Here is a 14655-nt window from a genome sequence, read left to right on the forward strand (position 1 = left end):
TAGAACAGGAATTCGCATTGATGCATCGAGATCCGTCGAGTAATCATTCCAGCAAAGGGCCGCTCTCACGATGGGGTGGCTATGAATTACTTTTGCTTTCGAACGTAGTGCGGCCTCAATTGAAACGATGAGCTCCGGGGACATGAAGACAGATCGATCGCCTGGTCGCGTGATGAGCTCGAGCTGAGAAACTACTAGAGGTTCTTTCGGCAACACTTGATCCCCCTCCCCGTACTCGGCTCCTTAAGGGAGATAGGTACTCTTGCGTTGGCCACCACGGGTCGCTGCTCAGGAATTCCCTCGAAAATAGAGCCGATCGAGCATCTTACCTCATCCTGTTCCCGGAGCGCCCCGGTCTAACTTTTGTGACATTCACCGATCAGCGAAGGCTTTCGGCGCGTAGCATAAATATGAGGGCGTGTAGTATAAATATTTATTGAATCGGTCGATCATCAATGCGTCTCTCACTTCGAGCAAAAACATTCACGAGTCGAGAGTTCCGTCGTTCTTGACTTTTCATGATTGTGGGTTAGGAATAATGAACTCTTGAAGACGAAGCGGCCCTTCCAGAACGGTTAGAGAATTACATTGATACTACTGCCGCGTGCTTGAAACTGAGACTCAAGCCAATTTTTTTGTATAAAGCACGCTATTCACAATATCAGCGCCAAAATGAGAAGTGGTGTGAGTGATGATGACAGGCTCATCCCCGCCGCTGAATCGATGTCTTCATCTAAAAATTATTCCGCCCGGTTTGTACCAGACATAAATAAGAGAAATATGAAATCGACTACAAGATTCTCGAGCTGTAGCGGGATCGCGGCATCTCTGCGAAGCGGGACCTAGTATTCTTCCTCTTCGCCATTTCCTTGCGGCACTTCCTCGTTATATTCTTCCGGAGCCGAGAAGCCTTCCTGTGGGACAAAAACGACTTTATTCCGAGTTCCACGAGCGCGGAATCGCAGACGCCAGCTCAAGCCTACGACTGTGGAGAACCCACCTCGGTGGCGTAAAGGATTTCCAGTATTTGCTCTAGGGCGGGCGTTTTGTCTTCCTTAGCCTCGAAGTCTTGGCATAGGAGCTCGATGTCCCGGAGTTTGTTGTAGTAAAAATCTCTCTCGCGTTCCAACCCTGTTATTTGTTCCGTGAGCTCGGTGACCTGCGTCTCCAATTGTTGAACTTTCGCTGAAGATACCGCATTCCCACCAGTTGAAGCGCGAGCGGCAGGGCTTGTGGCTGTGGGAAAGGTACAAGCACTAACTGAATGGGGGAGTCTCCTTGTGACTTTGGATCTGTCGGGAATCATTCGAGAAGATCACACAAAACCTCGATGTAGTCTCAATCTTACGGTCCGCGCTCCCCCACGGTGTGAGAAGAAAAGCGCTCTTTCCGAATTCATACCGCCGAGAACGACCTTCCAACGACTCGATTCCCAGCATAACTCCCGCCTGGGTTACGTCGTGTTCCAAATCAACTAGTAGGTATCGTCAGCAATTCCTGATCACGTACTTTTGGCCGCCATGGGCACGGGCGCCTTCCTGATGGCGGCGGGAGCTGGCTGCCTGGGACTTGCTTTCGCCACGGCAGCGATCCCGCTTCGAGGTCCTGCACCTCCCACGGGAGCCCCTGAACGGGCTTCGACAGCATCGTAAGGCTCGCCATTGTAATTTGCATCGAAGAACTTCTTGAACCACTGAACGAATTCGAAGTTGTCCTGAAAAATTCAATAGAACTCGAGAAACCGAGAGAATTGCCTGGAATCTTGATCACGTGATCAGTCGTCGCTTGCATGTTAGGCGCCGCCTTCAGTGCGCGTTGATTCGATTTCAGTCTCGTCAGAACAGTGAGAATTATGGGGGGGGGGGCAATATTGAAGATAGCTAGGTTGTTGAAATTCCCGATCACTGACTTCACTACTGAGTTTCATGCGGAGAGCCCTCCACCGGGTGGTGTTTGGCGAAGCCCACCGTAATCAGTGAATCGCTGGAACACTTCCTGCGATCCATATTTCGTTCTTGAGGGAGCTCGACTTCGAGAGCTGCGACACTCGCGAATTTTCTACTGGCACGGCACCCGCAAGGAATGAAGAAATCACTTCGTACCTGGAAGCGTCCCTTGACCAGTCGGTCGACCGGGATATTCTTGTCGACTCCAACTTTCTTGAAAGCGGCTTGGAGGATCTTGAAGTTCTGGATGTATTCGTGCTCCAAGTTCGTCTTGAATTTGACTTTCTTCAGCTGGACACAGCCCGAAAAAAGCATATCCATGAACTGACAATAGGCAGCCCCTGAGCACAACTCTTCAATCTTCGTGTAGTGAGTTTTCAGGCAATCGTTCACCCATGCCAACATGTCATGACGCGACAGGTTCTCAGTCGTGCACGACGTGGCGTACACGTTGACGCACATCGGAGTGTCTGTCATGGCCTGCAATGGGGAAAGCTAGCGTCAACAATTTCGAATGATCATGGTAAGGTTCATCGAAGGGGATTACGCGGATCTAGCCTACGCGGACTATCTCCGTCAGGTTACTGTCATCAAGCTCATATCCGGAGCGGGGGGAATCCACGAACCGACGCCTCGTCTGCCCCCATCTTCTCGGGAACGCGGACGAAAATAATCCCGGCACAAGACACCGCTACGGTCGAGTTCCTAGATGACAGGCATTCGTACTGGTCGTCTGTCAAACCCAGCTATGAACACTAAGCCAAGAACGACTCGTAGGCTCGTCACACTAATTATCTCCGTGCCCAGCCGTGCTGTTTGAGCTGCGGAGTTCGCACGACATCACGAAATACAGATGAATGAAAAGTCCGGTAACGGCGTGAGCCGCAGCAGTGGTAAGTGTGTCAAGCGTCCGCCCACAGACATCGCTCCACCACTGAACGTTCCGGTGGACCTGTTAGCTCTGACAACGGTCAGTGGTCAAGAAAACGTATGGGTTTACATCTCTTTTTGGGGAGCGCTCACCACTCCTAACCTCGGAGACAAGGCTAAGGATACACTCGTCCCCGCTGTCACGGGGTGCGGTCTCGAAAGTTAATTTTCGGAACGGTCCACCAGAAAGGATACCCCAGCGCGAGAAGTCATCGAGACACTCGCGACTCATGAGCCGAATATGCTCGGCACACCATTAAAGGCATGTGCTATCCGGACCCGTTAGGCGGACTGTATCCGCAAAACGTCAAACGCTCGCTCATGTGGATGCTGCCGGGCTGTAAGAACTAGCTAATGGCCTGAGAATAGAGTTGCTGACCGAAGTCTCACTTACTACGTCTTCTGTTGGTTCTCTATCATCAAGACTTGTCCGGTCTTCGCCGGTCAATTCGCTGATTTCGGAAACTCTCGCTGACCGTCGCCCGGAGCAACGGCAGGACAACGACTAGCGATTCCAGCCTATGGTTTCAATACGAAACCACTCGTTTCGAGCCGGCGCGCCAATATTTCAATCCGTACCCATGTGTGTGGATAAGCGGCGGGAGAGCCTGTGATCGAGTGTTGGAGTAAGATCAAGATATCCGTCGATAGCAGCCGCGGCTTTTCCGCGGATTCCTGCAGAAGTCGTCTATGAGCGAGAGCAACCCTCTGCGAAATGCCTCGAGGTTCTGATGGCCAGGATAAATTCATTAGCCGTACGACGTACGATGATGTCGAACGTGATGAACCGATCTCAATTCATGATCGCCATCGGGGACCTGATGCCGCGCCCCGATTCGATCCCCCCTGGGAGATGAACGGACGCTTCTTGAACGCGTCCAAGCTGCGCTCGATCTCTGAGTCTCCCTCACGAGCGAGCGTAGTCCGTCCGTAGCGCCTCGAATCATCAGCAAGAGCAGACAGCCTCACCCCGGATGATCTTTTCTATAAACATTTCGAACTCGCTCTCTATTCCATTGTTCATGTTGGAGACGGTCTCTGAAACTTGTTCAGTACTGTCTGACTGCTCGAGATTCCCAGAATGAAGGGGATGAAATCAGCTCGAAAGGCCGTGGAGAAAGTCATTCATACGACACCTCTCAAGACTTACGTTCCAGCCGGTGAGCCTAAGACACCTTCGGGAACGTTATAGCGCACCTTCCGACTCTAATACCATATCAGAATATTTTTTTCTGAAATATTTCTTTTCCTAGGCATGGCTATTCCTGGTCCTCCATTAGGACCTCAACTCGGTCAAAGAGGCGTGAATATCGCCGCGTTCTGCAAAGACTTCAATGAGAGGACAAAAGATATCAAGAAAGGCATACCGATCCCGTGCAAAATTTCCCTCAACGCTGATCGATCGTACACGCTCGAAACCATCAATCCGCCGATACAATATTTCGTCATGCAAGCTGCGGGATTGCAGAGAGGTGCCCAGTTTCATGGAAGAGAGGTGACTATCCAATGGCCTTGTATACGGAGGTTCCCTCCGAATTCACCGTACACTCATGTATTAACTGATATACTTTCCCGCGGGAGGTGACTCCTCATTGCACTCCCCCCTTTACGTATACAAACAGATCCGAAGTAATCCTCGCCCCCTTTTCGGTGATTGCGCCGTATAGCCGGGAAGCAACAATTTGTTTTCGAAAAGTGACTCGCGATCACTGGATACCAGAAGCACGCGAGATACAGATTCCATCCAGGACGACGTTTTCGGTTAAGTAAGGCGCCGCAGAACCACCGGAGGGTCTCGCGGAACCCCAGGCAAATCCTCCAGGTACCCCAAGAGGAGCCTCGGTCAGGAGGACTCCAGGGGCTCCGAGCAACAGCAGTATTGAGATTCCCCGATGGACGCTCTGTGGAGGCAGTCGTCTATATCGTGGCTCTGCAGCCGAACTCAGCGCTGCGAGGAACTAGTCGTGAATTCCAATGGTTATCCTCTGCATTCCTCTTCCTCTCAGGTTGCTGGAATGATCTCCTTGAAACACGTTTACGAGATAGCGAAGATCAAGTCTGAGGACTCCATCTATGATTGTGTTCCTCTGAAGGATATTTGTCAGGAAGTCATGAGGGTAGCGTTCACTTGCGGAATAGAGGTCAGTGGATTCTAGGCTTAAGCAGTTGAGCAGGACGATGAGCATAATGCGCTAAAAACGCTTCTCTTGCCAGGTCGTTCCGAAACTGACTGCTGAAGAAATCGAGGCAAAACAGGAAGAAAGGAAGGATGTTGTTGCGAATCAACTCGCGGCGATCGAAGAGAAACGACAAGCCAAGTTACTCCGGATTTCTGCGTAGGCCTCTTAGCTCTTCGAATAAATATACACCTTGGTGGAATCGCCTCATTGATTGAACGCCTGAATCCACGACGGCTGTAGGCTGCCGAATAATCACTCCTCTGTCTCCAATGGTATCAGAGGTGATGAAAATCTGTTTCTTTTAAAAAGGTTTCCATAGATCCGCCCGGCATCCCACTCTGCATGGCTCACGATGCAAATCGACTCTCAGGAAGTCCGGATGCGGATAACTGCATTTATTGAGATTCAACCGAAGATTCTAGACTCTAGGTCCCTGAGCATGCGAGACGGAACACTTCCTCTTCCTCCTTTGCTTCAGATGGGAGCGAAAGCGGCTCTTCTTCCAGAATAAGATTTAGGAGAGGGAGTTGCCCGAAACCCCTTCAGGAATACTGGGGTTCACGCACCTTTCCGGATGACGTGAGCGTATCCATTCCCGGAGACATTCGATTCAAAGCGAAGGGATCAGAAACCTATTCTACAATGAGTCAACTCTCGCGACTGATGAGGCCGCCGCTTCCCCTCCTGTAGTTTCCAATGGGCGGCTACATTCGGAGCTTGACCCCCGATCTACGAATCGAATCGGCCGAAAAGTCTCGCGAACAAGTTAATCCCCTGAGCCGGTGATATACGAACGAATCTAATTTATTTGGGTTGTCTTCAAACTATTCTGTAGGTGACATCATCTCTATGTGGCACGGACTGCAGCTCCAATTTCACCGGACATTTCAAGACGTAGCTGAGGAGCTCTTCAGTGTAACCGGTGAGAAAATAGATCTTCCGCGGCAGAGTAGATTGATCGATTACACCTCCGACGTATATCATGTTGTGCCTTCTTTTCACGATGACTTCAGTCAGGAAAAGCCGATGAAAAGTTCCAAACATGAACTTCCTAATGAACATGTCGTCCATGACCGTCTCGGCGGTGCGAACTCCATCGAGCATACCGCCAGTGTTCCATGAGAGCCATGATTTCCTGCGAGGTAAAGATCGAATTGAATGGGATGCGAGGCGGTCACCTGTCCTCGATAATCGAGAGGAGGTATCTCGGTAACCGACCAGTAATGTGACTCGAATTCTATGAGGAGGCTCGACGACTCGGTGTGCGCGGAACTCCTGGCGACTCACCAATGAGCGATCAAGTAGGGCGGACAGGCTTGCTCGTAAGTAAGATGTTTGCCCTTATGTTTCGACGGCTTGTACCGACCGGCTTGTTTTTTACACAGAGAATTCGTAGTAGAAAACGCTCTCCTAGAAAACCACGCAAACATTCCTGGTAGCCTGTCGTAGTAGAACCGTGAACGGGCGTACGATTCTTCGGCGGGGAGCAGCGAGCAGGGAAGGGAGCATTCAAGCAGATGAGTACAATGTTATGTTTACCTGTGCTCGTGTCTGGGAAATAGTGCTACTGCGGACTGCGGAGCTAAGGCTGTTGAGCTGATGATATTTGGTGATCTGGCACGGTGTGAGCAGCAGAGGCCGATAAGAAGGCTGAATTGACGTCTCGTCGCCGACTCTCTTGAAGGGAAATTATACATCGCTCACAGTGTTCTCCGTGGTAAGTTTGAATTGCTGCCCAAAACTGCAGTGTTCAGAGTACGAGGTTCCGTGTCCCACATCCAGGTGATCAGCGATATATCTTTCAGGCCCTGTCACCACACGAAAATGGTACTGTTGTCGGCATCTGTCATCACGAAGTCCGGCAAGGCGCTTGCTTCTAGGCATTTCATCGAAATCAGCCGCTCTAGGATCGAAGGGCTACTGGCCGCGTTCCCGAGACTCTTAGGCAAGAGTGCGAAACAGCATACCTTCGTGGAAACAGATGCTGTTCGCTACGTTTACCAGCCCCTGCTGGACAAGCTCTACATGGTTCTCATAACGACGAAAACCTCTAACATATTGGAAGATCTGGAAATGCTTCGCCTCTTCGCGAAGGTTGTCGCCGAGTACTGCCATTCTTTGGAGGAGAGTGATGTGATCGCTTCTTCACTACAGCTGATTTTGGCCTTTGACGAATTGGTCGCTATGGGCTACCGTGAAAATGTAACCCTTGCTCAGATTCGAACGTTTGTGGAGATGGACTCTCAGGAAGAAAAAGCCGCAATCGCTGCAAGAATGAGTCAAGAACGAGAAGCGAAACTTAAAATGAAGGAGAAAGCGAAAGAACTCCAGCGTCAACGAGTCGAAGCTGCGAAGAAGGGCCTCATCAACCGCGGAGGTACGGCCATAAGCTCTGGCGGTTTCAACTCTTCGTCTTTCCAATCCGCGCCAATGGTTGCAACCACCGAATCGACACCGAAGAGCAATTACCAGGCAAAAGCGAAATCGTCAGCATCGAAGGGTCTCAAGCTCGGTTCCAAAGCAAAGGAGTGGGACCAATTTGCGAACCAGCTCAAGCAAGAGGGCGAGCGAGTTGCGTCCGTGAATCCCTCTCAGGCTCACGCCAAAGGCTCAACGTCTCCCGTGAACTCCGCACAGCAGCCGGACCGAGAAGCAGTGCATCTGACGAGCGACGAGAAGGTTCGCTCTCCATGATCCTCGATACCGCTTTAATTCGAAGACTTTTCATTTTTGGGGCCTCGCATCCATATGGGGAGGTCCCGACTCCATACGACTCTGATCCAACTTATAGCAATCTAATTTCCGATGTTCCCCTTTAGATTACCTGCAGACTGCAGCGGGAGGGCGGGCTCCAATCGCTCGAAGTGCATGGCATGTTAACCCTCCGGATCTTCGAAGAAAATGCTGCTCTCGTGAGAATTCAAATGGAGAACAAAGACACTCGGAATTTCCAATTCAATCAACATCCCAACATAGATAAAGAACTTTTCCGGCAAGCCGGCTGCATTGGCTTGAAGAGTGCTGGGAAGGCTTTCCCGGTGAATGCAGACGTCGGCGTTCTGAAGTGGAGATTACAAAGTACTGACGAATCTCTCGTTCCGCTCTCTGTTAACACATGGGTAGGTTGAGCGCGAAATAGCGGCGTTCCCTCAGAAGATATTCGCCTCACCCCCCTTCTGGGAGCTAACTCAAGTCTTCTTGGCCCTCAGGTCAATGACAACGGCAACGGCGGTTGCGAATGCAATATCGAGTATGAGCTGACTCAACCACAGCTTCAACTGACAAATGTGACTATATCGATTCCTGTTCATGGAGGCTCGCCAACGATCGCCGAATGCGAAGGTATTTTTTCTCCCGGCGTAAAGTCTAGAACTGGTGCTCCGCTCGAAGAGACCCCGCAAGAAGGTAGTGGAACCTGGAGCCTCGAGCATGGCTGCTACTGAAGAAGAATGGAATCCTCTGCTCAAGAGCCCTGTTCCGAGAATTCTCGGGAGCCTTCGATGAAATTCGTAAATTTCCCCGAGGCCCGATCAATCTGTCCCTTCCCAACGATCGATGCGACGCGCTCGTCGTTGAGCAAGTTTCTCCGGGACTCCCTCGCTAAGAGGAGGCGGCGTCGGATCACAATTGAGGCAGGCGGCCTGGAACGAGCTTCGGACCCCTAACGAGATCAATGATAAACTTCGAGATGGAGGGCTCGTGTCGGGGATGCATGTCCCTGCACGACGAACCGATATGAAACGGAAACAACGACCTAGTAGGGCAGATTCTCCTCTGCAAAATGAGCTTTCGAAGCAGAGAAAATGAGCTTGTGATCGATGATCTCAGATCGCATTCTTGGTCCCTTTCGGCCGTGAATCTCCGATGGAACGATCAGAAAGCTCCGTGAGTCGCGGTTGCTCATTCCATGCTCAGACTTGCGCATCTGCCAACGGCAAACGCCCCCTAATCCCTCGTGTTCGGTGGAGAATCCAGTGGCTCAGAGGAGTTCCGATCGGACCATGTGTACTTCGCGTGCAGGACACTGTTCTCAGCATACCTGTTCAATGAGGAAATTCACTACTCGTAGGTTGCTATTTCGCAGCCAAGTGAAGAGAAAGCGAGATGGTCCCGATTAGGTTAGGAGTGTGCGGAAATTCGGGAAATGAATATGAAAGCTCAAACTACCATCATTCTTGCAATTCCAGGTGACTACAATTTCGATGCGCGTCGAAATGTTCTTGAGTGGAAAATCCAGCTCATCGATTCCGGCTCTCCTGGGGGAGTGATCGAATTCGTAGCTTGTGGCCGACCAGAAGATTTTTTCCCTATCGGAGTGCAGTTCTCATCGACGACACCGTACTCTCAAATTGCTGTCGCGGGCGTTGTGCACTCAGAATCTAAGCAAGCAGTCAAGTATTCATTGGAACAGAGCTTCATCGCTGAAGCCGATAAGTATCAGATAATTTAGGTGGGGAAGCGGTCCACGAGAACTTCTGCAATTTAATCGAATAAATCTCCTTATCTGAATGGGGGCTCTTCCTTCAACGTGGTGTGAAGAATCTGGTCTCCAAGAAGTCGTACCTGGTCGTCTCCTGTGTTTGGAGTGAACTCACTCACCACAATCGGCGCCGATTCATCACCGGAGAGCTCCAGAGGAATAGGGAAGTCATGCGGAAACTCGGAGCTCTCTGCACTCCTGGAATCGCGCATAGTCCGCAGTCTGTCGAGCAAGCACTTCTGGGAAGTGGATTTTTTTCGGTCTAAGATGAGTGGTCTCATCATTGAGATCGCTCCTCGGGCATTTCGGCTTTACCTCTCCCTTGACTGCTATGCTGGAATCAGCGTTCATTCGTACGCGAAAGCGAATCAGGATTTGGATCTTGAGGGAGGGAGTTGTGCCAAGTGCCGAAATTCCGCGGGTCCAATGTCTTCGGTTTTGTTCCCATCTTACGGTTTTCTAGATTCTGGCTTCTGCGATCATTGCCGGAAGATTCGTGCGACCATATTCCGCTCCGGATGATGTGATGTATCCCTGGTTGGAGTGAGTGACTCCGAGCCTCCAGCAAGTAGATAACAACCTGTTCGCGCAGCCTCCCACGAGGCGATCGAAAGGAGGCTGAAGCCCCTTGGCAGACGGGAAGAGCGATCCCTGTGAGCTAGCAATATGGGACGGGGGCTCACGAGCGGATTTGAAAACGTTATCGAGTTCCGGACAGTTCCCCAAGAGCACGCTTCTACTGTATCTAGGTATTGGGACAACTCGGGAGCTGCCGACGAGACTCAAGGATCGCGGAAGCTTTAAGATATTCGGAAGGAGACACATGGAGCAAATCCCGATCAGGAGTTCAGAGAGGGAACGCTGAAGCAGCTTTCGTTCGTCGAACACTGAATCATCGACTGCGGAGCTCGATATTCACTCGTGCTGAATGTTCCATATGGAGCCAATTCAGGGGAGGAGGCGGGCGCTGCTCCGCCATTCGGACTGAGAGTTTCTGAAAAATCTGAATTTCCCGGCCTGCGTCCGATATTTTCTCTCCGTTGTGCCACGACTTGAGACCCGTAGTCCTCGCATCTTGCTGACAACTCTCCTGATGTGACCAATATCTTCAGAGTATCGATAGACGCGAGACACTGATTTCGGGTAGAAGAGCCTCTTTATTCACTAAGAACTCCTTCAAACGTGCTCGCTCTGTTTCGTGCATCGGTCTTGCCCCTTAGAACACATACATACATAATATGAAGAAGTTCCCTTTCCCCGGGACGAGGGGCGTAAAGAAAAATCTCGTACGCTCAGGGAAGTACTGAACTTTTCATCGAGCATGGCATCAGACAGCCGAGCTAGTTCCGAGCTGCCTCAAAGTTAGGGGGCCTCTAGCTGTTCGACAGCTCATCCGTTTTCTCCCGCAATTAGCGACTTTGCATTATTTGTATACACAGTCCACAAACTCATTAGCCCGGACTGCAATCGGGACAATCACAATAGAGCGCATCCCCATTCAGAACGAGAAGGAGTACCCCCTAGAATATTTTTGTCATTATTGAGCCCCGGCTTCGAGGACTCCTCAGCAACGTAGAAGGGAGTCGGTGGCTTTCCGTTAGCTTCAACGGTGCGTTGTAAAATCACGACTCCCGGTGATCAGGCGATGCCGATTCCTGCCTCGCCAATTATATTCCAACCCGCATGAGTTAGTCATGATTGGCATCCGATATGCATAATGCAGAGGCAAGGTCGATTCAAATTTGGAACAAGCCGACACGTGTGTGTTGTCAGCAACCACCGAGCATTTCAATCACATACTTCCCTCATTCAGCTGTGTAGGCAAACTCTGGATGGTGAGATAACATCCCTCGAGCGCGATTCCGTTCTGGGACGGTAATGAAATTGTATCCGGTGAAGGGGAATCCGTCACTGTATTCAGGTGCGAGAGTTGTGGCAGCGAGCCAAATTTTCTGAAACGAAAGCAAAAAGCTCAGGCTGCGTGTTTGGTCCTCCTTCCGACAATACCATCATCAGCGTCCGATCGTTCACACTCCTCGGGATTGGATCCGTCGTTCGGTGTAAATCGATGTCTTTGGAGGACACATCGTCCAATATCTTACCTGATGCGTATTTTCGTGTGCTTCCCGAACATCGGCGATACGGAGAGTCGGCTGAGATTCGAATTAGAAGAGCGGAACGTAGCCGACCGCCGGAGTAGCGCAATAATAAAAGGAGACCGCGGGCTCCCTGAAGGGGAAATCTTCAGGAGACAGATGGCTTGCTTCCGGAGGTTGCGATTTAGGAGACCGTACAACATCGGGTTGAGGACATAGCCCAGAAAAGAAAGCCAAAGACTCGCGATTCCTGCAAAATCGGGGATTGTCTGTGAGATTCGGACGACTTCCCAACCGAAATTCCAATCAAGTCAGTGTCTTGATCCGATGACTCACTGTAAGTTTTGGACGACGAGCTGTATGATTCGCCCCTCGAAGACAGAATCACGGTGAACAACTGAACAAGAGTTTCCGGCATTATGAAGCTCACGAAAATGGTGGCGGCGAACAGTAGGGTTTTCGCGGCTTTCGAGAAGATGATTCGACGCGCAGCTTGCAGACTACTCGGGATTGGTATCAGAGCCCGTCGAGACTTCTCACACTGTTCGACTCGGCGAGCGACGCGGTACACCAATATATGAATACTCAGTATCCCTGAAAACATTGCAGATTGCATTAGGGGCTAGTTCAAGAGCTTGAGTCGAGTCGAATAAATATCCGCCGAGGACTTGACCGACGTTGACAATCTTCGACGTGATCTTCGGCTGGGTGGGATTTCGTATGATGCTAAACGTATGTCGGTAATGACTGACTTATGAACCCACCTATGGTAGGGAATATAATCCCCAGCAGTAGGGCGCCGATTATGTAGCTTCTGGAAGAGGGTTGTTGATCGTGGAGCTTATGCCAACAGTGCATGGACTCGGGGTCGAAGCCGAAAGATGGGGGACCGAGACTAGCAAGAGGTACGACAGCTATGGCCAGAGATACCATCCACACAACGAGGATGGAGATAGCTGCGCGCAACGTGAGTTCTGACGAGCGGCGGTCTCCTCGAGGCGCCATGGGCCAAGCGACTTGAACGAATCTGAGGGGAAGGAAGCTCGGTACATACCAATCCATGTATCTGTCTATCTATCGTGAGCGTCAGAGAGCGCTGACACCTCTCTGGAGCGAGCGAGCGAGCGATCTAGCCGAGGCGGATCTATTGAAATTCTACATAGATTCGATGATCCCAGCCTGCCATCACGTTCCCCCAAACATTCACGCCGCGGTGATCATCCCAAAGCGATGCAAATCGCGTGCTCCATCGTCCTCATTTAAACAGAAAACTATCAATGACGGAAGCGGCATCGAGCGTACCATGGTCGGCGTGAGGTACGATCCGGACCGCAGCCTAGCACGTTGGAACCGCGATCCCAGCAAACGAGTTTCAGAGGACGGTAATCTTTCTGATGAGAACAGACGATCCTTGTGGCGTTCCATTCTAACAATTAGTGGAGTTCTCTTTAATGCCTCTGACCTTTCTTGATAACCGCCCATTAGAGCGAGCAGGCTCCTGGAGGTCTCATCCACCCGTTTAAGAATGTTCCGGAGGAAGGAAAAAGTCACTAAAACTCTGTCTTGATTTGCGCCCGCAACGTTGAGAACGTGCGATCTCAGAGCTTGTTCGTAAGGAAAGTTCTCCCGTGATGATTGCCGAGTTCGACGACAGATTCCGCGCCTCTGGTTTCTCGCAATGTCATTTTGTCGCTCTCGTGTACCACAGTCGACGGGCAGGGTGAGGCGGGACGGATATGTCGGAAAGTGAGACTGAATACGGCTCACTGTCTGGCCATGGAGGCTGTCGCATTGTTCCGAAGATCGACTGCGAAATCACTCGGGCGGCAATGATGAGATACCACAAGCTAGATATTGGATATGTGAGCATATCATCTCGCAAATGGGTGGAACATACCTCTCGGTGGTGATGACGAGTGAAGTTATAACGCTGTTGAAAAGGAGCAGGGATGTGAAGAACCCTAGGGGTTCGCAGAATGCTCCAACCGTGTTCGTGTGACCATACAAGTTGGCCAACGAAGGCGTCATGACGAGTATCGAGGCAAGTATTCCATTGAGCGACAGGTTGATGACTGCCAAATGATCAACACTTCGACGAAGCTGTTGGCACGACACGGTCACGAGCAACAAAAAACTGTTGCTCACCAGCGTAGATAAGGTCAATAGAGTCAGAAGAATCAGAATGGCCGGATGAATTCGGTCTTCAGCGGTGACTTCTGACATCGTCTACCGGCTCATCTCGTCTCGGTCCCACACGTGCCACGCCTGCTGTCCATAACCACACCCTGGGATTGCGGTGCAGTCGTCTAACTATCTGTTCATCTACCTCCCAGGCTGGATCTGACATCGACGAGAGATCACTAGGTTCGGTCGGAGAGAGCAGGGGTAAGGGCGAGCTAGGTGTTCAAGATGATGCTGGTGAATAGAGACGTACCAGCTCCAATCCACGCTAGGCTCCTTTCGGATGTTTCATCGTTCCCTTAGCAGCAACGACGCATCAGCAGCGCACGAGACTGAATCAATTTGAATATCGCGACGATCGTACAATGAGCGAACTCGGCAGCCGCCGGACAGAGGAAACGGACATTGTGACGTCGACATACATGAATGATGTCTGAGCTGAGCTCGAGGCACACCCCGGGCAATGGTTGTCTTGACGCGGATACGTACTCCGATCCGCGAGCAAACAAGAATTGAGCATCCGCGGGCGATGAGTCGCAGGAACCCTCGCGCAAGAGATTGTCATGCGACCTAATTATATCCCTCGTTAGAATTTCTCTCGGAGACTTTCTCTTCACTGAGCCAACGATTTCCGCGTTTTGGCCGACCTGACTTCTTGAACGTGAAGAGAAGCTTAATTTGGCTGAGCGGTCGTCCGACGGCGATACGATTTCCAGTCCCCAACCGCTATCCAATCTCTCGCGCGAAGTACAATGCCGAGATTCACCGATCGGTGTCCCGCACTGCTCAGGGATATTCCAGACCTTCGTACGGCCGAGCTCCGCCTCAAGCGACAAGCTACC

At 51.1% G+C, this 14655-nt stretch overlaps 5 protein-coding genes across 5 annotated transcripts; 2 read left to right on the top strand and 3 right to left on the bottom strand.

Moving 5' to 3' along the window:
- Positions 1-430: 430 nt before the first annotated feature.
- On the bottom strand, positions 431-3394 carry LOC100903061 (microtubule-associated protein RP/EB family member 1). Its single transcript, XM_018641944.1, has 5 exons — positions 3271-3394; positions 2103-2426; positions 1510-1714; positions 1001-1236; positions 431-914 (listed from the first exon to the last, which is right to left on the bottom strand). Exons 2-5 carry the CDS (start codon positions 2421-2423, stop codon positions 843-845), a joined length of 834 nt encoding a protein of 277 aa, XP_018497460.1. The 5' UTR covers positions 2424-2426; positions 3271-3394; the 3' UTR covers positions 431-842.
- A 470-nt stretch (positions 3395-3864) lies between these two features.
- mRpL11 (mitochondrial ribosomal protein L11) lies at positions 3865-5216 on the top strand. Its single transcript, XM_003739084.1, has 4 exons — positions 3865-4036; positions 4130-4371; positions 4883-5017; positions 5091-5216. The coding sequence occupies exons 1-4, from the start codon at positions 3958-3960 to the stop codon at positions 5214-5216; spliced, it is 582 nt and encodes a 193-aa protein (XP_003739132.1). The 5' UTR covers positions 3865-3957.
- Positions 5217-5847: 631 nt separating this feature from the next.
- Positions 5848-6569, bottom strand: mRpS24 (mitochondrial ribosomal protein S24). The gene is made up of 2 exons (XM_003739085.2): positions 6344-6569; positions 5848-6191 (listed from the first exon to the last, which is right to left on the bottom strand). Exons 1-2 carry the CDS (start codon positions 6484-6486, stop codon positions 5876-5878), a joined length of 459 nt encoding a protein of 152 aa, XP_003739133.1. The 5' UTR covers positions 6487-6569; the 3' UTR covers positions 5848-5875.
- Positions 6570-6657: 88 nt separating this feature from the next.
- On the top strand, positions 6658-9559 carry deltaCOP (coatomer subunit delta). The gene is made up of 5 exons (XM_003739086.1): positions 6658-6773; positions 6862-7735; positions 7876-8175; positions 8266-8398; positions 9244-9559. The coding sequence occupies exons 2-5, from the start codon at positions 6881-6883 to the stop codon at positions 9504-9506; spliced, it is 1551 nt and encodes a 516-aa protein (XP_003739134.1). The 5' UTR covers positions 6658-6773; positions 6862-6880; the 3' UTR covers positions 9507-9559.
- A 1769-nt stretch (positions 9560-11328) lies between these two features.
- LOC100904930 (melatonin receptor type 1B-B) lies at positions 11329-13855 on the bottom strand. Its single transcript, XM_003739096.1, has 5 exons — positions 13530-13855; positions 12397-12659; positions 11969-12226; positions 11639-11882; positions 11329-11488 (listed from the first exon to the last, which is right to left on the bottom strand). Exons 1-5 carry the CDS (start codon positions 13853-13855, stop codon positions 11329-11331), a joined length of 1251 nt encoding a protein of 416 aa, XP_003739144.1.
- Between the last annotated feature and the right edge of the window lie 800 nt (positions 13856-14655).

Source organism: Galendromus occidentalis, unplaced genomic scaffold (assembly GCF_000255335.2).
Source record: "Galendromus occidentalis unplaced genomic scaffold, Mocc_1.1 scf7180000076384, whole genome shotgun sequence".
NCBI lineage: Eukaryota > Metazoa > Arthropoda > Arachnida > Mesostigmata > Phytoseiidae > Galendromus > Galendromus occidentalis.